A 24,718-nucleotide genomic window follows, 5' to 3' on the forward strand; every position below is an offset into this window, starting at 1 on the left:
ATATTCCTGAAATGCAGTGAATATAAGAACTTGTAGTCTTTTACACTGGAAGGAAAATACATTTGCTTATGTGTTGTAGGGCCCTATCTAGTTCAAAAGACTTTAGATGGAAAATATGTATAATTTCTTAAGAATTTTTTAAAAAATGCAAATGCAAATCGGTGAACAACTTGAATGAGCATTGCAAGCATTGTGAGTGAACAAAAGTGAGATAATGCCAGCTTTTCCTTTGAAGTTTTGAAACCCATGACATGTGATTATAAAAAGAACCTCTACCTGGAAATGGCACAAATAATTCATCATAATGTCTGTAACTGCAGGTCTCATGGCTGGCCTAAATCCTGAGTTGTAAATAATATCAATGAGCTAGACGATAACTGTCTGCTTTACAAATCAGGCTATCTGAGTTTAGGGGTTAGTTCAATAGGTATACATCTTTCAGTATTGGAAGATTTAGAATTAAGAAGAGGAAGTTTGGAAAGAATAAAAATTATAGTAATAATATATTTTCCTAAGAAGGAGCCTAATTTTCTTTATGAATTTATGTTCTTGTGAAACTTAAGAGTATCTGGCTTAAAATGATAGCCTTGAAACTTCAAACTAGGAAGTGTGATTGAGTATGTGGTTTAGTTGCATGGTTTTAGGCTGAAATCTTACTAAGCATATACAGTTACTGAAACATTTGAGAAAACTTCACCGTATTTGCAAGATTAACTTATTAAACTTATGGATCATTTAAATACCCAGAAAGGTTGTATTTATTTCAAGCAATTGAAAGAAATGTGGTAAATGTAAAATGACTGTTTTAACACCCAAAACTCTGTCTCCAAGATTTGATTTGGCACCGACGCAAAGAGGCCGAGCTTTCAGCATCACTGACACTTAACTCAGTGATGAAAGTTATTTGATCTCCATTAGCCTGAGTGGTCTCCATTAGCGTCAGAATAGTTACAGTATTTATATCATGCGATTATTGTGAAACAACAGGAGGGAAGATGAAGTGCTTGGCACAAAAGGTGATTACAGCAACACTGAAGTGGAGGTAGGGCTACCTGCTCTTGTTATTCTCATGGTGAAAGATTTTTAAGGCAGGTTAATTGGAAGCATAGAGACAACATACCTAGAAAATTATAAACTGAAAACTTGGATGAATGGTGAGTCCCATGCTCTTCACACATCATGATGTTATCTCCTAAAAGACCCAAGCTTCCTGAATCTAGAGGAATTCAGGTTATCTATTTCCTAATCATAGAATTTTTGCTGCTGTAGGTGAAATTTCTGCATCCCTGCACCCCTTAAAGTCCCAAAGATTTGTAGAATTTTCATCCATCATGGGGGAAGGGATGAAAAAGGGGAAAAGCAGGGTGGTTTTTTTTTAAAAAAACACTTTTTTGTGTATGTACCGGAGTTTCCCTACAAGGGTTTTCAACAAACCACACTCCCCAAGGAATCAGGGATCTGGGTCAGGAGAATTTCTCCTTTTAAGGTCTTAGTGGAACTTCTGTTGTTCTCTGCAGAGTTGGAAGGAAGTAGAAAATCAAGCAGTGCTCCAAATCCCATTTGGAACTAGAAAGGGCCCAATAAATATAAGTACAATATACAAAGCCCCCCAGATTGACTGAATGAATTAACCCTTACAGGTCAGAATTATGTATCAGTGTCCCAAAAAAAAGCAGAAGAGAAAGAAAAGACTTATCCAAGGCCACCAAATCAACACTCAAGCTTGGAACTGATCCCAGTCAGCCTTGCAACCAGAGCCACTTCCAACAGGACAAGAATAAGCCTACTGGGCAGAGTGCTGTGAAGCAGACAGACACTTCCCCTTCTCACAGGGAAGGTCACCCTGCACAGACGCATCTGCTTTGTGTTTCTCTGGGGTTTTCATTAGCTCACTCAGAACGCTCTCCTGCCTTCCTCCTTGGTGTCTCCAATGGAGATGTACCTGGATAGGAAGTTTTCCAGTGACTGCTTCTTGTCTTCCTTGCAAATGATGCCGTCCTTCTTCTGCTTTTCCATGTCTTTGATTCGGGACTGGAAAGTATCGATCAAATCGAACACAGACTTCATTGCTATAGGCACCTCATAATATTGCTGTTGAAGGAAAAGTAGGAAGTACATAATGCATTAAGGTGTTTCTTCCCTCTGTCCAGAGGGTGGAGAGCCTGGGAGAATTCATGGGAGCTCTGGGAAAAACAGAGCCTGGAGGGCTTATTTGTTTATAAACTCTCTCCTGCAATAGTACCTCTGCTGAGGTTTTGAGGTTCTGAATCCACGAAACAACTACCTTTACCTTCCATGAGGATTTCTTCTTCACTTCACTCTTTTTATTGGAAAGGGTCTATGCCTTCTTCACCACACATATCCTAGATTTACTTCCCTGTTTCTGGGACTAACCTGGTTCCTGTTCATTACACAACTGGAGAGAAAGGCAGAAACTCTGTACCTAACACAAAAAATCAAACGCAAGAACATGTAAGAGTATCTGACCTCAGCAATAAGGGTAATTTTCCACCAGAAGGATGCCTGCTCTGTGGTCATCAGGAATCTACATGGGATACCCCTAGTGGTCGAGGGTTAAGACTCCATGCTGCCAACGCAGGGGCTATGGGTTTGATCCTTGTTGGGGGAAGATTACACATGTCTCGTGGCACAACCAAAAAGTAAATAAATAAATGAATAAACAATCTATATAAACTCTTTGTGATTCCCAGGGACTATTTTATTGAGTGAGCATTACTTAAAATTAGGTCATGTTTGCTAACATGTTCTCAGAAAAAAAAAAATTGGGGACTCTAAGTTAAGGATAATGAAATTCAGTTTCCTGCCTCAAAGCTGCCTGGACTTAGAACAGCAACCTGAAATGGATTTGGGAGCTGGCTGAGCATAATCAGCGTAAGTTAGAGAGAGAAGTCTGGACATGGCTTGGAGCTTTGCCCTCAATGGGAATTTAGTAAATCATGAAATGTGTAAGCTGGCAGACACCTTAGGGATCATCTAGCCCATCCTTTCACATTAGAGGTGGCAAAACACAAAAGCGGAATGAATTATTGAAGGGATCTCTCTCCAGATGCAGAAAAATACTTCAGGCTGAACTAGCTATTCTAATAGCCCGGGCAGCCTTTTTCCTAAGGATTTTCATGTAAGCATGGGCTCTGGAGTCAATCTGTGTGTGTATGAAGTCTAACATTAACTGGGTGAAGTTGGGCAAGTTACTTAACAACTCTAGATTCCTGGCCTCTTTGAAACAAAGATAATACTTGTTATTTCTCTTACAAGTTTGAGATAAGAATTGTAAATATTTGAGGTGAGTGCTTGGCATAATGAAAGAACTCAATAAAGTTAGTTATTATTGTTATTATTATTATTATTATTATGACTACATGGCATAAATTTTCATGGTTCAGAACTTTTGTCCCTATCATAGGAAGAAATTAGGTGTAAAACCCTACTGTTTTGCCCATGCTGAATTAGGAGATAAATTTCCAGGTTCTTCCAAAGTATGCCTATATTAAATCTGAGTTTTCTTAAAACAGAAGCTAAATGTTCTTTACTTTTTATCACCAGGGTCTGACACATCATAACCATTCAACAAGTGTCTAGTGAATGCATAACTTTAATGTTACAGAAGAATTTAGTCTGAGTCAAGTAACTGAGCTACAGGGTCATCCAATCCAATATTTTCCATAGACCACAAATTCTATAGGACAGTGGTAACTATTTGGACCATTTCCAGACTTTTCCATTTATGAAATAATTTGTGCTCAGTTGTATGTATAATAGACTCACAGATCCCCCCAAAATGAGTTTCTCTCTTAAGGAATGGCACTGCACCATCCAAAACAGGAACCCATACCTTGACTCTGAGGTCCACATCTGTGAGCACCATAAAGAAATCATTGTAGGTCATTCCATATTCCTTCCTCAGCTTGCTGATGAGATGCTGGTCTACCAAGTCCTCTTCATCCACAACTCGCATAGGTTTCTCATTGTCTTAAGGCAAATGAAATGTGAATAAATATGGATGTGACAAAAACAGAAATCAGTGGGAAACCAAAGGGTGGAGGATCTGAGCCTCCATCCGGAGTTAATTAGAACTGCTTTCATTAGTTGCACACATTCAAATAGTACTTTGTTTGAACTAATGTTTCCAAAGTGAACAAATATAGAAACAAATGAATAAATAAGCTCATTTTGAAAGTCACTCTTCCAAAGATGATTGAACCCCACCTCTGCCCACCCTGGTTATAGTGAATCAGAAGGAGCAACTTTAGAATGAAGCTACTGAGTCATTCCTGGAAGAAGATTGCCAACTCAGCCTGGGGATGAGTCATTACTGTGATTTACCAGGAAAACAGACCCAGATTCTTTGGTTAAGCTTTATTTCACTTAAAATTTTATTTTAGTTTTAGTTATTTATTTAAGTCTAAAATTGGTGTCTGTTTCTTCCTTTTATTAGAGACTTTTTTTGGGGACACAGTGAACTATGTCATTGCTATGCGTGTGCATATTAGTCACTTGGTCGTGTCCGACTCTATGCAACCCCATGGACTGTTGCCAGCCAGGCTCCTCTGCCCATGGAATTCTCCAGTCATTGCCATTGAGGAAAATAAAAAGCCTATGTTCAAGTCTGGTCATTTGACTCAAAAAAATCAAGCTATTCATAAGATAAATTTTGTAAGTGAATACAAGGTTAAGTAAAACATTACTGAATTTATAGAAATTCTTAATGCTATATATATGTATGTATATATGTAGCTATATATATAGCTTAATGCTATATATATATAGCATTAAGAACTTCTATAAATTCAGTATATATATATGTGTGTGTGTGTGTATATATATATATATATATATATATATATATATATATATATATATTCAAATATCAAGCCCTGAAAACTGTTATAATTCAGAGAGTTTCCTGCAGGTGCCACTGGGTTAATGGGAAGTATGAATATGACAAACTATTAATACCATGCCTGGAAAACACTTTGGAAATGATAGACCGGTTTATTTACTTCTTTCACCCCATACAGGTCACAGTGCTTCCCTCAACTCTGTTAAAACTTTTACTGGTAGAATAATCCCCTGTGTTTTAAAAAAATTTACAAATGTTAAAGTTAGCAAATATGTGATAATATATGTGATAATAAATCTATTACAGAAGGAAATTTATTGGTTATTATCAACACTGTTGCCCAATGAATAGTACTACAGTAGAAAAAAACACAATTTTGTATCTACAAAGGTGATACAGCCAAGTATCACAAACTATTCTGCTTTTATTGATATAAAGGGGGCAATTGTAATTTAGTTATTACGTTGGTTTACTTGATTAAGACTGTTGAAAGTATATAAATAAGAAGCTTGATTCTCCCAAGTAGATCATAATGAGAGGGGAAAGAATACTATCATTAATAAAATATGTTAATTTAAAAGAATTGTTAAGTTCTTCATGCTGTTGGTTTTTGTTTAGTTTATCTATTGAGTAAAAATAGCAACTTGCAGAATAAAATATGAAGTATGATGTTATTCTTGGTTAAAAGGAAATAAAGCAAAAGAAAATACATCCATATGGGAATATACATAGGAAAAACTCCAGAAGGACATAAAGCTAATAATAATAGTTGCCTCTGGGGAGTGAGAAGAGGTGAGGTAGAAACTTTGACTGTTTACTCTATGTGAGTCCATATTATTTAAATTTTAACAAGGAGTATATTTTATTTTGTGATTAATAATATTAGTATGAATTATGATGATGAAGGAAATCATTAAAAAACTGATTTGTAAGCATCCTTAACAACTAATGTTCTGATTTTAACACTTTACAAATCAGATTTTATCTTGAACCTAGGAACGCTATTTTTAATCCATTTTTAATTCATTTTTGCTTTTGATGATTTGGAACTTCTTATTAAATTTATCCAGATTCTGCCAAAGCTCTCTAGTCTTCGTTAAGGGTAGCAGGCCTTAAAAGCAAACATTCCTTAGAATACATCCTATAAATTGTCCACATGGTCCCAATCTAGCTAAAATGATTCATAGATCCAAGCCCATTTTGTGGGATTTGGTCATTTCACACAACCTGCCCCTGGACCTAAGATTTTTGAGGAGGGACAGCTGGGAGGGTGAGCTCTGCTGTGTGCCGATGAGGACTGGCCCTATAAATGAAGCACTTGCCTAGTTTCCCACCCTTTAAGAACTCCAACTCCAAAAGTCAGAGGTTAAATTCAGGTAGTAGTAAATTTCTTCATGTATTTGTTTTTCCATGTCTGACTATAGACAGCAATGACACTGCAGAAAAATTCAACTTCAAAGGCAACTTATTAAACACCACCTGTATGTCAGGCATTGTATGTAAAGCCTCCATTTGTGACTGCTGCCTCTCTGTGATACCCATGGTTTCTCCTCCTCCTCCTTCTCATCCCTAAATTCAGGTCATTCCTCCAATGTCCTGGGACAACTTCAGCTCTCCCTTTGCTTCAGGAGCTCCAAATCTGCTCTGGCAGTTTTTCAAAGTAGGATTCACTGTATACCTTCATCATGAACACCTGGAAGGCATGTTAAAATTACAATCTTGGACCCAGATTTATCTGGCTCATGGCCCCAGGAGCACCAATCAGTTGTCTCAGGGCCAGGAACCAGGCAATTAGGAAATACCCTACAGCCCCAAGCCTAACCAGCTGTTCACCCAGCTCACCTTGTGTTTCCCATGGAAACCCCAATAATAACCATGGTCTAGGCTCTCTCTTCACTCTGGCTTCTGCTTCCTGACCAAAACTTGGTGTTCCTCCCATGACCTTGTGAGGTGTGGTGCAGTTTCCTTTTCGGGTAATGAATGAGTAATATATTCCATTTTCCTTTGGCATTCTGGTCTTTTGAGTGTCACTGACTTTGCTGCACCACCAGACCTTAATAAACTCTCTCCTGAAGTAATGCACAAAGTAAATAAAACATACTTATAAGGCACTTAAAATATAATTATCCTATTCAAGAAGTCAGTATAGACCAAAAATCTCTTGGTTGCATTTTGGATAAATCTGGAGGTAAAGACTCCAGCAGAGGCTGAATTGTTTTTAGTTGATAATGGATACATTTAACTAACTTTGTTGTCAATCCACTTGTTCCTTCCTGTTTTACTCTATGAGTGAGTTGTTTCCCTGCCTAGCACTCAGTTGTGAGATGAGTGAGTGACTGAATTGAATGGGTATGTGAGACTAGCCTGGCCATTTCTGATCTCAAAGCTGAAGCTCACATTTGGTCCCTAGAAAGAACAATTTGTCTTATCTGTGAAGAATGTGTGCTGTCAGGTGCTTTTCTGTCCTACAGACTGACTATTAAACCTAAAAAGGTATTTAAAATTTATTTGAAAAATATGTTTAGAAATCTTTAGTGACTTCACTTAATTTACCAAATTAAGTTTGAATTTTCTTTCCTGGTATTTGAAATTCTCTAAAATTGGGTGCCAATCTACATTTCTAGACCTCTCTTGCCTTCTCTCTGCCACTCAACTTTCTGCTGTAGACCAAATTTAACTGCAAATCAGAATCACTTGAGCAACACTTTTAAAACAAACTCCTGAACTCCACCCCCAAACTAGGTCAGTATCTCATAACGAATACCTATAAATTGAGATTAAAAAAACCAACAACCCAATAGAGAAATAAGCAAATGACACTAAAAACAAAGTATAAAGTTGCCTGAAATATATGAAAAAAATCTTCAAACACATTTATAAAAAGAGAAATGCAACCCAATATTATATCACATTTAAGATACCATTTTTCACATACAGCATTGGCTAAAAGCATTCACAACTTTGATCATACATTCTATTCAAGATGCTTGGAGATATGGATATTCTTACACATTTTTGGTGGTTTTGCAACATCACACAACTTGCATGGAGAGAAGTTTGGTGATATCTACCAAAGCTAGATATACTTTCCATTTGGCCCAACAATCTTACTTCTCAGAATCCATTGTAAAGAAATACCCACATACATAGAGTGATATGTGTACAGGTTAATTCTGAAATTGTTTATAATAACAATATACTGAAAGCAATCCAAATGTTCCTCAACAAGAGGAGTGGTTAAATAAACTATGGTAGAATCTCAGAATAGCTTAATAAAAAATGAGGAAGATCTCTATGTACTAATAAGAAAAGATCTCCAGAAATACACTTAGGTGAAAAACAATGCAAAACAGATATATAATATACTATTACTTGTACCAGAGATCAAATTGCCAATATCCGCTGGATGATAGAAACAGCAAGAGAATTCCAAAAAAACCATCTACTCTGCTTCATTGACTATGCTAGAGTCTTTGATTGTGTGGATCATAGAAAATTGTGGAAAATTCTTCAAGAGATGGGAATTCCAGACCACCTTACCTGTCTCCTGAGAAATCTGTATGCAGGTCAAGAATCAACAGTTAGAACCGGACATGGAAAAACAGACTGGTTCCAAATTGGGAAAGGAGTACATCAAGGCTGTATATTGTCACCTATTTATTTAACTTATATGCAAACTACATCATGCGAAATGCCAGGCTGGATGAATCACAAGCTGGAATCAAGGCTGCCCAGAGAAATATCAATAACCTCAGATATGTAGATGACGCCACCATTATGGAAGAAAGCAAAGAGGAACTAAAGAGCCTCTTGATGAAAGTGAAAGAGAAGAGTGAAAAAGTTGGCTTAAAACTCAATTTTCAAAAAAATTAAGATCATGGCATCTGGTCCCATCACTTCATGGCAAATAGATAGGGAAATAATGGAAACAGTGACAGACTTTATTTTCTTGGGCTCCAAAATCACTGCAGATGGTGACTGCAGCCATGAAATTAAAAGATGCTTGCTCTTTGGAAGAAAAGCTATTACTCACCTAGACAGCATATTAAAAAGCAGAGACATTACTTTGCTATGTCTAGTCAAAACTATGTTTTTTCCACTAGTCATGTATGGATGAACCATAAAGAAAGCTGAGTGCCAAGGAATTGATGCTTTTGAACTGTGGTGTTGGAGAAGGCTCTTGAGAGTCCCTTGGACTGCAAGGAGATCAAACCAGTCAATCCTAAAGGAAATCAGTACTGAATATTCATTGGAAGAATTGATGCTAAAGTTGAAGCTCTAATACTTTGGTCACCTGATGTGAAGAACTGACTCATAAGAAAAGACCCTGATACTGGGCAAGATTGAAGGCAGGAGGAGAAGGGGACAACAGAGGATGACATGGTTGAATGGCCTCACCAACTCGATGGACATGAGTCTGAGCAAGTTCAGGGAACTGGTGATGGACAGGGGCCTGGCATGCTGCAGACCCTTTGGGGCAAAGGGTCAATTTTTCAGATGCTTCTGTGGGGTCACAAAGAGTCAGACACGACTGAGTGACTGAACTGAACTGATTGTGTAAAAAGAAGGGAAAAGGAATAAGGAACTACTGTGTAGCACAGGGAACTGTATTCAATATTTTGTAATAATCTGTAACAGAAAAGAATCTGAAAAAGAGTTTATAATTATACATACATGAATCACTTCACTATATACCTGGAACTAATACAACACTGTAAATCAGCTATATTTCAAGTGAAAAAAAAAAGATTTTTCCAACTCAAGGTAATAAAACACTTTTCTGTTTAAAAAAGAGAGAGAAGGGGAATATAGGTATCTATATTGATTTGTGTTTGCATAAAGAAGCCATTAAATGGATCAACAAGGAATCATAAACATTACTGTGGCAGCAGAGAATAATAAGGGTCAAGAATGGGTGTAAGACTTGTCTGTTAATGCCTTTTTATATAGTGTTGACATTGGAATCCAAAAAATGTATCATTTGTTTAAAAAATTGAATAAAAACAAAAAGTATTTTTGATAGCGTCATCATCAATCAAAAAAAAAATCTACTCAGTTTCAAGGCTCCTCCTTTAAATCCACTCCCTTTTCAGAACTCTGTGATACATACAATACTGTGATAACTGCAACTGGAAGAGCTTGTCCCTCCACCACATTCGTCAAGCACTTGTTTTATACACTTGACTTATCAGGTACTTTTAATCCCTTGCTTGTCAGGGGTTGATCTTGACAGTGATAAGCTTGATGTTAGAGGCAGTGCAATGGGTGGTCACACAAGTTAGGGGACAAACTGATTGATAATCAAAACCTGAATAAACAGAGAGGGACACCAAAGGCATTGTTTGAAAGTTTGATCACTCATCCAGCCTTGTCTCCTAGCACAGAGTGGCAGGGTCTACAGAAGGCAGCTGCCAGGCATTACCATCACTGAAGAAGGGAGGAATTGGGACAAAGGGTCAATTTTTCAGATGCTTCTGTGGGAAAGCAGCATTTCTGCCTTATTATGGATCCGGATGGTTGTGAGGTTGTCCATAAAGGACAATTCTCAACAGGATAAAAGACAGAATATTCTAGGCTGAAATGGATTCTATCAGTCTCAGGTATAAAAGTTACTCCAGAGACTCACCTAGGAATTCCCTACTCTTATGACTAAGGAATCAGAATTGCCTCTCCTTGTTGCCACATTCCACTTCCACCAACTATTCCTCTTTCCTTTTTTCATTTCTTCAGAAGAAGCTATCAAAAAATTGCCTTCTCCCCCCCAAAAATTAGCTCTTAAAGCTTAGTGATCAATACCAGTGTCAATAATATTTTTCACCTATATATTTTGCTAAGCAAATAAATATACATATACACATGCCCACTATATTTTCCTCCCTCTTCTCTTTTCATTCTATAATAAAATGCCTTTAGCCAGCAACTCCTTCCCACCTGACAAACTTCCTCTATAATCCATCCTCTTAGCATAGACACCAAGATTTCTATCTCAAATTGATATTTTAAATATCTCTGACAATTAAAAATGCCTTTATGTGTTAGGTCACTCTATTTTTTATCTTTAAAAATTTTTTTCTTTATTTTTAATTTGTGTGTGTGTGTATGTTGAGTCATTCTAAACCCTCATGTATAATATACTCTGGGCTACCAAAACCAGATAGGCTTATTCTGCACTGGAATTTTCTCAAGAATGAATAACTTTCATTAGGCTAATGACTGAAATCTTAAAGTAGGCTTCCTGGTATGTATAGGTTCATCGCCTATAATTCAAATACATTTAGCAAGATGGACCAGCTGGTGAGTACAGCCCACACTGTAGCTGGATGTGGGCCTCTGTTTTTAAGGCCCCGTAAAAGTCTGGAAGAGTAGAGAGTGCTTGATTTATTTTTAAGGAAAGTAAGGCCATCTGACAGATTTCCAGCTGAAAATCGGTCAAGGCTGGAGATTGGTTTACTGAGACCATGGTGCATGCCAACTTCTATTTTCTCATGGCTGACTCCCAGTCTTGGCTGAATGCACTACAGCCTTTCTCATAAAGGTAACCTGGGACATGACACAAGGAGAGACAGGCCTTCCAGGAATTAGATGAGCAACAAAATCAAAGGCCCCCCAAATCATGTCCAAGCTGCCATTCAATGAGTGGCAAACAACCAAATCACAATATCTGACTTCCAATAAGGCAGAAAAGAAAATCTTCATCCTCTACAGTTCATATTCAATCCAGATGTCTAAAAGACATCAGGATTCATGCTAACAGGTTGCCAAGCAGCACAAGATGTTTGTAACAGTTAGGACCATGCACAGGTTGAGGTGGAAGACATAATGATTTTTCCAAACTTCTCTGAAATAAGGAACGAGAATTCTTTGTGTGAGTTGGTGGGTGACACATTTGATACCAGGAACACCTGGTGGAGGAAGGCTTTCATCACCAGCCAGCAAGTCTCTGTACTGGATTGGGTGCCTACTTCCTCTCAAGACATCTGGATTATAATCAAGCTCACTGGCTCCTGCTACTATTTGACAATCCTGGAAGCCAAAGGTTGACTCCCAGTTAAGCACCAAACATGTGGCTTTGCAGTATTAGTCTCTTGGGCTTCAGTTTTGTCACCGACAGGATTAAGGCAGCCTGATCCTGAGGAGCAGCTGTGAGGATTCCTTGTTAATAAGCAGAAAGCAATTACAAGTATTTTTCAATTATAGTGCTCTAGGCCCTCTGACAGCTCATTGATCTCCAGATCAAATGGTGGTGATGACCACAGTAACAGCATTAAATCCTCATCATCACCTATGAAATGGATATAACTATGTTCTAAGCTGAGACTTAGGAAGTAACTTGCTCAAGGTTACATGCAAATATACATTATGACTGTGGATTTGAACCTCGTTGACTCTAGAACCTCTTTTGTGTCTTTTGCATGTATGATTATTGGTTGTTGTTGGTAAGGACTCTTACCAACAAAGAGTAAGGTAACTCTCTCTTTTTGTTCTCCCTGAAAAACATATGCATTGTAAGGAATAAATGTCCACAAATCAATCACTGCTCCACTAATGACTTATGATAAGACATTGAAAAAGTGAAGCTGTTCAGTCATGTCCAACTCTTTGTGAGTTGGTAAGAATCCTGGAGTGGGTTGCCATTTCCTTCTCTAGAGGATCTTCCTGACCCAGGGATAGAACCCAGGTCTCCTGCACTGCAGGCAAACTCTTTACCATCTGAGCCACCAGGGGCTCCTAATACATTGGAAAAGATGCTATTTATTTTCCTTTTGAACTATCTCAGGGAAAAGTGAGCTAATAAAAATAGAGAATGCACAGCTGAAACTTCATACCTAAATAAATTAGGGAGACTGGCTGGCCAACACTGTACCTATAATAAACAATACTGTATTGCACACTTAAAAATTAGTTTAGGATAGATCTCACGCTAAGTGTCTTTACAAAAGTAAAAAATACATATATGATTTAGAAAGCTAGACTATGTTAAAAATCAACAGACATTATCATGACTTAATTACAACTGATATGTGTTCATAGCACCAAGAGTATGTGACAGAAAAATCTGTGAAGTAAGATGTTATATGTAATGAAGTTAAATGTTAATTAATGGAGGGACTTCCCTGGTGATCTAATGGTTAATACTCTGTACAGGAGAGAGCAAGGGTTCGATCCCTGGTAGGTGAAGTAAGATTCCCACATGCTGCGGTAAGGCCCCCCACTCCCTCAGAAATTGCTACCTAATGGGAAAAAGTATGCTTTATGTGCTTTCAGACAAAATATATTTTATGAAAAATATGCAGGATATGCAAATGGCACAAAAAGGATTTTCATTATAGTTGAAACAACAGTAAACAAAAGTAGAAAAATTATGTAAGAAAGAAAGATTTTTGTTTTTAAATAAAGCTCTAGAGATGTAATAATTATAAAAGAAACTGGGTGGGTCAGATCTGGGGCTTCTGACCATGAGGCATAACTACTCACAGTAAATTTTGCCATGTTCCCACGAGAACCATGGCAAGTTAGACCTTAGCTGCTCAACACTGAGTTGTATGCCTCACATGCATCATTAATATGAAAAATTGTGACAACTCTACATTCAGTCAAATTCTTCTGCTTTCCAAAAGGATGTGGGCGCCATTCAGTCCATATTTCCAGTGACTTTTCATTTAGTTTCACAGCTTCTCTCAGCCCCCACTCACTCTCCCCGAGCCTGGCCAGAGTCAAGGACTCTGAAGGGTGTGCGGGACCCTATTTATGAGGGAGTTGCCTGCAGCATAGAGGCCGAAGGAGGATCAGATGGTGCTGCTCACAGGCAAGAAGACGCAGGATACAGAAGAAAGTGTCAGAATACCTCTCTGGCTATTCTATGTCAGAATACCTCCCCCACCCCTGCCCCACTGAATTACTTCTCTCCTTTTCCTCCATCTTATTGACTTTCAAACTGTAGACTGTTTGCATATTTTTCATTTAAGTGTTCAAAACTTAAGCCAGAACCATCCAAGACAGTTACTAGTTAGGCAGACTGACCTTTGTTACCACAAGAAAGCCCTCTGTGAAACCCAAATTTTCCTTTTGATTCCCCACGAACCTCTCCTATAAGGCATGCCCCACCTTAGCTAAGAGAAAAGCAATAATATAATAATTAAGTTGTTTCAGAGAACCTAGCTGGAAGTGGTCGATTTTCATGGTGCTGTTGCTGACAGGGCCGAAGATGGTGATCACGGAGACTTTCCTGGTGGCCATCTTGCAGAAACTTTCCAGATACTCATCTCGCTGCTGCACATACATGCTGTTTTCAGCCTTGGGAGTGGTGATCAGCTGGAGGAGGGAAAAAGCAAGCAAAAAATTAACTCAGAGTGATAGTTTCACACTGAGGGAAAAGTCAGAGGGATGATCTGGAATAGAGGGCTGATGGTGACTGACAGGATGTGTGTGTTAGTTGCTAAGTCACATCCAACTCTTTGTGACCCTACGGACTATAGCCCACCAAGCTCCTCTGTCCATGGAATTCTCCAGGCAAGAATACTGGAGTAGGTTGCCATTCCTAAACTAGACTGACACCTAAACTGGAAAGCCAAAAGAGACTATTTGGAAAGACCTTCTTAAAAAAATGATTCCAGACAGTTTAGAGTTTCTGCTCACTTCCACTGTCGTTTGCCTTCATTATCAGTCTCCACGTGTCTGGGTTTTCTCATTTATGAACTCCGCACAGGAATACTTCTTTCACAAGGCTGTTTGTTGTAAGCATTACATGACACTTGGCATGCAATAATTGTCCAATAAATGCTATCTCTCTCCCTTTATTTTGATCTTCCTTACCTTAATTGGCTGCTCAGACACTCGTGAATTCGGTGGCTACCACTATTACTTCACATCTTACGGGGCTGAGTTTCATAGCCAGGTCTTGGGCACTATGAAACATTCCACAACTTAGAATTTTCATTAAGTAAACTTGCAGAGAATTTTTAGAATGGCCCTTTGGCCCAGTTTTGTCTCAGAATATAATCATTGTCACATTGGGCCTGCACAGAGCTCATGGTGGATGTCTTTGATGCTGAAACCCTCCAAGAGGATGAATTTTTCTCTTTCTGTTCAGCCTTCTTTCCAATTCAAACCTGGCATTTTTCACCTAGCCCATGTGTCTCTCTCACTCAGTTTGACCCCCTGACTTCCCCTGAGGAAAAAGACAGAGCAATAAAAAGAGATGCTTTAACCACCAGCTGTCTGGGAAAACACAGATTTCACTATTTTGGATAAAATGAGGATACTCTTATTTTTCGAGATTCCTCTTGAACTCTCTCCCTAAGAAGGCCTCAAAGTTGTAATCTAGCCAGATATAAGTCTTTCTACTATGGTGATTACTTTTATTGCCTTTTCCTGAGTCTTCTCCAATTTTACTAGCTTCTTCCTGAAGAGAACCAGGATTGTGTAGCACGTCCAACAAATGTGTGGGCGTGTGCTGTTTGCCCTGAGGTGGAAGGACATGAAATTTTATTCTGATGATGACCAGGGTTTTTTTAATCTCTCTAAATGGCACCCCACTCCAGTACTCTTGCCTGGAAAATCCCATGGACAGAGGAGCCTGGTAGGCTGCAGTCCATTGGGTTGCTAGGAGTCAGACACGACTGAGCGACTTCACTTTCACTTTTCACTTTCATGCATTGGAGAAGGCAATGGCAACCCACTCCAGGGTTCTTGCCTGGGGAATCCCAGGGACGGGGGAGCCTGGTGGTCTGCCATCTATGGGGTCACACAGAGTCGGACACGACTGAAGCGACTTAGCAGCAGCAGCAACCCCAAACAGCTTAATCAGTTGATGTCTGCAAAAAACACAGTTTAGTCTGTGTTTTGAATGATAAGAAACCTAGGCAGGTTTCTCATTAGCTCAGAGGCCAGCCTCTATATGCTCTCTCTCTCTCTTATTCTTTTTTGTTGTTGTTGTTGTTGGGGGGGACCTCACAGCATGGTGGAGCTTGTGGGGTCTTAGTTCCCTGACCAGGGATTGAATTGGACCACCAGAGATTTCCCCCATCTATACACTTCCTTTCATTTGACCAGTTTATCAAGCACTTTTCTACTTACCCGTCTAACCTTACAAAATATTCCTGAAATTTGTGGCTATTAGCTTGGCATTTTGCAGAAGGGATGTCACCATGTTGTTAAACTCTTTATCAAATACTTTATCAAGATAGTAATAAATCTGGTCCCAGCTCATTTTGCTGTTTATTTTGTTTTGTCCAAAATGTATTTATTATGGCCTGTAGGCATTCCCTTCTAAGAATTCTCTGTGCTTGACAAAATAGTATCCTTCATGGAAATCAAAATGAATTCAATAGCTTTTGAGTAGAACATTAACGAAGATTTTTCCACGATGAAGCTTTTGTTTATGTTTTCTCAGATTGTTATTTATTTTAAGAAGACAAGATTTCATCTATTTTTGATTTTGTGTTTATGCACCTCTCCAGATGGACAGGGCAGATAGGAAATGCTTGTTTTAGAAATATAATTCCCCAAGAGGAAAAATAATAAATTTCCCTTAATTTATTCATTGATTCATACTTAGCGTTAAAAAAGATTTAAGGAGGCTATAGAAAGATATAGTGATGGTATTTTTGCTTTGTTAGTTTTTTAATTAGCTACCTGGCATTTGAAAATATTTCTTTATGCTTTGAAGGTAGTCCATATCTAGGTGTTTTGTTTTCAGTTGGTATATTTTAGTCTTTTATTTTTGGCTTGTCTTGGCTCACAGACACACTATTTTGAAATACATAAAATGAATGTTTAAGTGAGGAAACAAAATAGTAAAAAAGAAATTGAAAGTAATGATTTTGGACCCCCTGACCTAAAGGAAGGCTGAAAGAAAGTAAAAGTGTTAGTCACTCAGTTCTGTCGGACTATTTGAGAATCCATGGCTGTAGTCAGCCAGGCTCCTCTTTTCATGGAATTCTCCAGGTAAGAATACTGGAGTGGGCTGCCATGCCCTTCTCCAGGGGATCTTACCAACCCAGGGGTTGAACCTGGGTCTCCTGCACCGCAGGCAGATTCTTCACTGTCTGAGCCACCAGGGAAGCCCAAAAGGAAGGATAGGCTCATGTTTAGAATACATGCTCTGAAACTTCAGATCCATGCATAGACTCCATTTCATTCATGGACCTTTACAGTCCATGGACAGATTATGCTATGACAGGATTTTAAGAGTTTTCAAAGCCCCTTCTGGTCTCTTTCTTCCCCTTGTGCATAACTGAGAATTTCAGAGAATATACAGTCATACCAAACCTCATCTGCCAGGCAGCTTCTCCCATGTATCTCTGAACACAGTAGCCTTAGACTGTGGAAACCCAGTGGGAACTACACTTAAATAAATAGAGGGCTCTGATGCTTACTTTCACCTCAGGCCCTTTGCCCAGGGAAGACTTAACCCACCTGGGAGGTAATATTCATTTAGCATGACTCACTTCCTAGATTCTAGCCCTCCACAACCTGGCCTCAGGCTCTCTCTTGCTAACCTTTCCTCCTATTCCTCCCTTATGTGACCTCTTCACCCTGGACTGGCCTAAATTATGAAAAATGAAAGGAATCTACACTGACTGGCAAAGAGAAAGGGTGATTGTAGTCAAAATCCGAAGACCTGCACTTTTATCCTAGTTCAACCCCTGGCTACTCTGTAGCCTCAGCAAAGCCTTTTAACCTTCTAAACCTTGGTTTTCTTTTTTTTTTAATTTTTATTTTTCAGTGGGTTTTGTCATACATTGATATGAATCAGCCATAGAGTTACACGAATTCCCCATCCCGGTCCCCCATCCCACCTCCCTCTCCACCCAATTCCTCTGGATCTTCCCAGTAAACCTTGGTTTTCTTATCTTCGGAACAACTTTCCTACGAACTCATAAAGTAGTGAATCAAGCATATATACTAGTATATATATTAGATAAATATATACAGGCTATGTACACCAGAGCATCATAGATGTATGCTGCCTTTGAATAATTCACTCATATTCCTTCCTTTGCCTTCACCCATGTCACCCTTCTCACCCAGAATCTCCTCCCCTCCCTTCCACCTTATCAGAATCTGAGTCATTCTTCAAATGCAGCATTCTCCTTAAAGTCTCATCTGTTCCACAACGATCACTTTCTCCTTTTAATTACTGTTCTTATTATCTGCGTGGGTCACCTGGAATTTATGTATTTCCTTGATTTACCATTTTGTTTAATGTTTATGTCACATCTTCATAACTAGAGTATCAATTCATCAAGGCACTGAAGCCCCAGCCCTACTACTGCCTAGTAGGTAGTAGAAGCATAGTGCTCCTCAGGTTACATCAATCACTCCTGTTAGAGGTGTGGTTCCCTGCTAGATTCAGCCCACAGACATATTCCTTTACATTCAATCTGCTCCTTGAGTTTGCAACACAGAAAGTGAAGGAGGCTGATCATCTGAACATATTTCAGTGACTCTTTCCCTGTGTATTGACGTCTATGTCCCATTCATTTTCTAGTGTGGCAGTACTTCAAACAGTGTTTAAAATGTAACCATTTCCAGTCTCCTCTTTTTAAAAAGAGCATTTTAGAAGACTGAAGAGACTAAGCACAGAACTTCCCAGTAAACTTTACTGTCTGGCACTTGGCCTCTTTCTAGTCTGGTGGTGATAAATCAGGGCATGTATCATGAAGCTAGAATTGTGCTGTTCTTTTTTATGTTTCTATTCCAACTTTCCAACTGGCGTGTTGGCACAAGGAGCCTCAGACTATAAGGAAGCTAGTTTGCATAAGTAAAGGGTGCAAATTGGAATGGGAAGATGCTGGGGGGAGGATATTTTAAGTCAGCTTACTCCAAGTACTGTGTTAAGCTCAAAACATTAGACTTTTACAGGATTCTGAGAAAAGGCATGTCAGCTGGTAGTTTGCCTCAGTAAATAGGAGGTTTATATTCTTTTCTAAAATTAAACCAAGTAAGTAGATTATTATCCCAATATCCAAATTTCTGTAGTAAGATTAAAAGTACTAACATACTTGAATTATGGGAGATCCAGTCTCCAAAGAATACTTGAACTTGAATTTATGTATTTCAGCATGATGAAGCTTCTTGTTCATTGACAAACAGGTCAATGGGCACAGAGCACAGCATGATGACTTTTCAGCTATACCCCACATATTTCACTGTTTCCATGATAAAAGACTCATCCATATTCTCAATTTTGTCATCCCCAGACCAGCATCAATCAGTCTGAGGGATTAGATTAACTGGGATTCAATGTATTGTTCTCCACTTGACTATGTGGAAAGCCAGTGAGTTGAGGTACAAACAACTAGATGGGTTTTAAAGGAAGAAACTCTACATCAGTGTGCAACACAAAATGTTGACAATTGGTATATCTTGCTGTTTTTTCTGAGTAATTCAAGATTGAAAAGGAATTTTAAAACATTTGTATTACTAACAGGTTCATTTCTCAGTTTCCGTTTCCCTTTATGGCACATGCCTACAGTAAGCTCACATCCCTGGGAAGGCAGAACGGGGAAGTGATTGATCCTGAGTTTAAAATCAAACATACCTCAGTTTTAATTCTGGCTTTGTCATGTATTGGCTATACACCTTGGGAAACTCCTCAATCTGTCTAAGCTTCTGTAAATGGAGTTAATTAGTCCTTCCTCATGGGATTGTTGTGAAAATTAATCCACAGTCTCAGCAACGCACCTTGCAGGATGTCCCCCTTTTGGTTGACAAGCTGAGAGACAGAAGGTTTGGACCTCTGACCTAGCTCTACCTGTAGCTCCTCTTAAGATCACTAGGATGCTATTCATCCAACTATAACCTGTACCATCACTGCCAGTGTTTCTCTAAGTAGTTAAGTATTAAAGAAGGATATAAGTAAATCAAAGGACTAGGTTATTGTCACTGAGCACCAGGTTACTGAAAATCTGGAAAGAGAAGCTAAAAGGTCTGCACAATTTCTTGGAATGCAAATATCACTTCAGTTTGAGCACACAGGGTTAGGTTGAGGCCAGTTGGGGGGCTTATGTTGTCATCTGTACTTTAATAGTTTGGAGGCTGCTATGCCTTAATGACTATTAATTAAATCACTGAAACTTCCTGAATAACATCAGCCATGTTTGATAGGAAGAATGAATGGAAAAAAGATAAGCGGCACCAGCAAAATCTTTCTCCCAGAGACATTGGTTTCCTCTCTGTCTGGTTAAAGACTCCTCTCCATCTTTTAACTTTCCGTTGCATTTATTTTATCAAGTCTTTTCTAATCCATTTTTATTTTCGACATTATTAGCTCTTCAGAGAACACAGTTCTGATATGATCATCAGCCAGGCACACATGGGACCGAGATGCAAGGCTGAAATGCCTCCTGTTGGTATTTTCTGTCTAATAACAATCCTGGATCTTGGTCCAAGAGCAACACTGCCATGAGCAAGCCCAGCTGGTTTCTGTTTTGCCTCACATGACATCAGCAGAAGCTGTTGTGTGAGTTTTCATTCACTAGAAATTTATGATCAGGGATACTGTTAAAAGCAGAAAAGACCCAGCCAGGCTTTCAAATCCCTGACTAAGGGAATGGAAAGAAATGAAAGGCATGACTAATATCAGGGATATAGTATGAAAACCCCTTTCTTCTGACTCATGAGCTAGAGGCAGTGGAAGTATTTGCCAGATGGGTGCACAATTACAATCCTGACACTTTACCCATGATTATTTCCCCCCTGGTTAAAACCTGACCATGCTGGACAAAGATCCAGGTACTCAGAAAGAGGGCAAGAAAGTATGCTAGTGATGATTTCCCATACCCAAAAGAGAGAAGTTTGCCCCCAAAAGTTCTTTACCAGGTAGAATTCTACTCTGAAATCAATGATTCTTCTGGTTTTGGCTGGACATTCCCATTTAAACCTGTGTACTCTGGCAACAACCAAGTAGTTGTTAAACAACTCTAATAGCCAGCCAATCCTCTGCTAACTTAAGTTTATATAGTTACTTTAAGGCTCTGGTTAGAAACGAGTACCAACGTACAAAATGTATATAACAAGGCACACACACACACAGGAATCTGTAGAATCAATCTAAATTTAGGTTTTGTTCTATTACAAAGATACAGCAGATGGAACTGCTAAGAGAATTTGGGGACATGCCCCATCCATGATAAATATCACAAGGGATTCTGCTCTGAATAACATTTCAAAGTGAGCACATTGAACTTTTTGAAACCCCTAAAAGATAAATGGGCACCAGAGTCACTTTGCTCAGATCATTAATCCATTTAGTTAGAAAAATGAAAAGACCCTCTAAGAAATGCCTTGAGAGATGAGCATCTCTCTTTTGGCTGTGGGAGTGCAGGGCATGGAGTCATCTTGTGTCTGCAGCAGGATAGATGCTGTCCTCACTGGCATGAGACAGCTCCCTCCCAGCCAGCTAGCTGAGAGAATTACTTCTGATTCAGGTTACCCGGCATTAACTTACAGATCTATTTCTCTGAATTAACTGCATCATGCCCTTCTCCTCCTAGACAGCCTGGATTAAAACACAGTATTAAGAAGCTAGGGACAAAATCTTGGAAGGGCACTAAAATAAGGGCAAGGAGACGTTGAGAAGATGAGTCATTTTCAATAATGAAAATTTCCCATATATTTAAGATGATGCTTATTCTTGCCCAAAGCCCTCTTGGGTCTGACTAGATTCTGGTGTCATTCTTTGGATGGTGTCAAGGAATGGCCAAAAGAGTTACTGAGATGGACCTGGAACTTGCTCGGTACCCAGGGCACTCAGAACCACAGGCAAAGAGGACCGCATGTCTCCTTTTCCACACACACACACACACACACACACACACACACACACACACACACATTTTAGAGGCCCAGGAGAAACTGACATGACAGCTTGACTCCAAATTCATATATGCCTCTAAGGGATCAGAAAATGGAGCAATTAACCCAGCTTCCACACTTCATTCGTTTCGCTTCTTACTGGTAGTTGGGCAGTTGTGGGGGAGGCAAGCTTTAGGAGAGAAAATTTTAGCTAGTTGGTTTTAAAAATATATTTGTGGGGCTAAACAAACAAGGACCCTTCCCCACTACCAGTCATACCCACTCACCAACCAGGCTTTCCCCTTTGAGTCTCCAAATTGTTGATATAGACCTAACTGTTGATATAGACCTGCTATTTTCCCATACACATGCTTCCAGTTTATAAGCTCATGCAGAAAGAAATCCTTTACCTAAATTGTGACTGCCATCAATGCATTCCATTTTATTAACTCTTTTATTCTTCTTTGAACTTGGCAGAAGGGAGCTGTATCTAGCACTGTCCTGTGGAAGAGAGCTGTAAGGTGGGGATGGGTCTGGTGGGTTTGGAAGAAGTTGAGCACAGAAGAGCTGAGTGCTTCCCTGGGCTCATGGCTAAGATCCCTCAGTCACTGACTACTTAGGGCCCGTGGGTCTGTGTTCATAGAACATCTAAGTCAAAAGGAGCTACTGGCCTGGCTGTCCTTCTTTGATAAACCTCCTGATCTTCCTGACGGATTACCTGTTTAGCCAAAGCCTGCTACCCAATAATGTGATTTTAGAAAAATAACACTCCAAGTCCTAACACTGCCACAGCCCACAGAACAATGCCAAGGAGAAGATTACTTACAAGCAGCCTTCGTTTGCCTTCAAAGGGCCCCAGTAGGTCGGTCACCAACTTCCTGGGATTCTGAGTGAAGGGTTTTGTGGGTTTCAGGTGGCCATCCTGCTCTGTCCTCCCCACTTTTTTCTTCTTGTTCTTCTCTTTCTCCTGCCTGCTCTTTTTCTCAGCCTTGTCCTTCTTCACTTGCTTTTCACTCTTGAGTAACTTGTCTGCTTTCTCACTCTTCACCTTTTTTTTCTTCTCATTCTCGGGTTTCTCAAGTTTTTCATGCTTTTTAGACTCCTTTGCTTTTTGTGGGGGGATATGTCCCCCCTGCAACTCCTCCTCCAGCTGAGAGGTGGTCGGCCGGCTGAGGTCATACTTATCCTCATACTCATTGCTAAGAATTTTGTCCTGGGCTTTCCTTTTGGGAGGTTTCCCCTTTGCTGGCTTGTGAGGACCTGGCACCACGTTGGGTTCTCTAGGGCCATGCTCCCGCCTGTCTGTGCGGTTGTCCCGGAAACGGCCCAGGCCAACCCTGGTGCTGGGCTCGGAGATGGGGATGGAAGGGGCAGCTGTGAAGCTCTCGAAGCTGGTGGCCTTGCTGGGCCTCCTAGTGGTCGGGGGCCTCTCCCTGGGCTGCTCCTTCCTGGGCGGAGGGTAGAGATTCTCGGAGGCCACTGGCCCCTTGGCAGTGGTCACCTCGGCTGTTGCGGGGGGCTTGTGGGGGGCCGAAGAAAGGTGCACTCGGGGGGTCCAGGGCCTCTGGGTGGTCGGAAACGCCGTGGTGGTTGTGGGTCTTGCAGCTACCGTCACCACCCGAGAGGTGGCCCGCGTCACTGTTGTGACCGGAGCTGGAGGCAGCGTGGTGGCCCGTGGGGTTGGAGGAGGGGGGTGAGGGGCCCCTGCAGTGGTGGCTGGTCTTCTCATCACCTTCACCCGACTCTCTCTGGTGGGTGGCACTGGCGCTCTCCTCTGCTCCTCTTTCCTCTTCTCACTACTCAGGCCTGGCCTTCCTGCCTCTCCACCATTGTTCCCCTCCTCCACCACCTGGCCCTCGACTCCAGAGGCCTTACATTTTTGCACAAAACCCTTCTGCCTGATCTTCTCTATCCTGCGGATGGGGCCCTGGTCAATGATCTCATACATGGCTTCCAACCTGACAGGGTAAGGGTAGCGTTCCTCCACCTGCAATGTCTTCTTCAACAGCACCATGCCGAACTTGCCTTTCTCTAGCTTCAAGAAGCTCATCAGCTTCGGGATGAGGCTGGGGTCCAAGGGCTGCTCCAGGACGCGGCCCTCACTGGTGATCCTCCGCACCTTGCCTCCTTCCTCGCCTGCCTGGTGGAACAGCACGATCTGCTGGATGTGCCTCTCAGCCAGCTCACAATACACGTCGTCCTTCAGCAGGCTCATCATGAGCCGGTAGTAGCCTTCAGAGGCATGTGGGGCCGAGATGACCCATACCCTGTTTTTCCCTGCAAAGCTGGCAAGGATGTTGGGAGAGCTGGACCCAGACGGGAAGCGCAACATTCTTGACCGAGCTGAGGACCCCTCATCTCGGACCATCTCACGGGTAGAGCTTCGAGCTGCTGGGCTCTTCTGAGTTCTCACTGGGGCCCCATGGATGCCCAGCGAGGCTGGCAGTGCGGTGGCATGAGCTACTGTCAATACCGGTATGCTCCTCCTTCTTTGGAGAGGCTGAAGGTTTGGTTCTTCCCGAGTGGTTCTCTCAATTCCCTGAGACCTCCCCGTGTGCCTCAGTAACCGAGCTGGCCTTCTGTTGACAGCAGAAAACAGAGGCACTTTCTGCCCTCTGCGGCTTCCTCTATTCATCGTCTGCCTGTGGGGTTCTGATCCACACACCAGCAATAATGCCAGCAGTATAGTCAAACTGGGTCCCATTCTCCATATCATTGTGCAGTCCTCTTTGGGAAGGCAGCAGGGTCAAAACACAGAAAGGGGAAGGCAGAGGAAAAAAAAAAAAGAAAGAAAGAAAGAAAGAAAGAAAATCATTTAATTGCAAACAGAGCTGGGCATTATCTCTTTATCTATCTTGGCCAAGAAGAGGGGGAAGGGGTGGTTGGAGAAGAAGGAGGGAGGTCAGAGAATGGAAAATCAAATGAGATCCTGTTGCTTTTAAGTCCCTGTAATTTGTCAGTGCTTAGCAGAGACAGTTACATTAAGCAGGAAACTCAACTCCGTTCCCCATTCAGACTGTTTCAACTGTCTGATGCTCTAGAGAAAATGCACACTGA

The 24,718-nt window shown here is 40.5% G+C and overlaps 1 protein-coding gene across 1 annotated transcript in view; it reads right to left on the reverse strand.

The window, feature by feature from the left end:
- Nucleotides 1-24,718, reverse strand: part of CCDC80 (coiled-coil domain containing 80) — a 33,106-nt gene that overhangs the window by 7,463 nt on the left and 925 nt on the right. Inside the window, exons 2-5 of the mRNA XM_065942320.1 lie at nt 22,488-24,388; nt 14,017-14,173; nt 3,854-3,990; nt 1,943-2,091 (exon numbers count right to left, since the gene is read on the reverse strand). Coding sequence (XP_065798392.1) covers nt 1,943-2,091; nt 3,854-3,990; nt 14,017-14,173; nt 22,488-24,377 — 2,333 coding nt within the window. The 5' untranslated portion in view covers nt 24,378-24,388. The remainder of the gene's footprint in view (nt 1-1,942; nt 2,092-3,853; nt 3,991-14,016; nt 14,174-22,487; nt 24,389-24,718) is intronic.

Source organism: Muntiacus reevesi, chromosome 8 (genome assembly GCF_963930625.1).
Source record: "Muntiacus reevesi chromosome 8, mMunRee1.1, whole genome shotgun sequence".
Classification (NCBI taxonomy): Eukaryota; Metazoa; Chordata; class Mammalia; order Artiodactyla; family Cervidae; genus Muntiacus; species Muntiacus reevesi.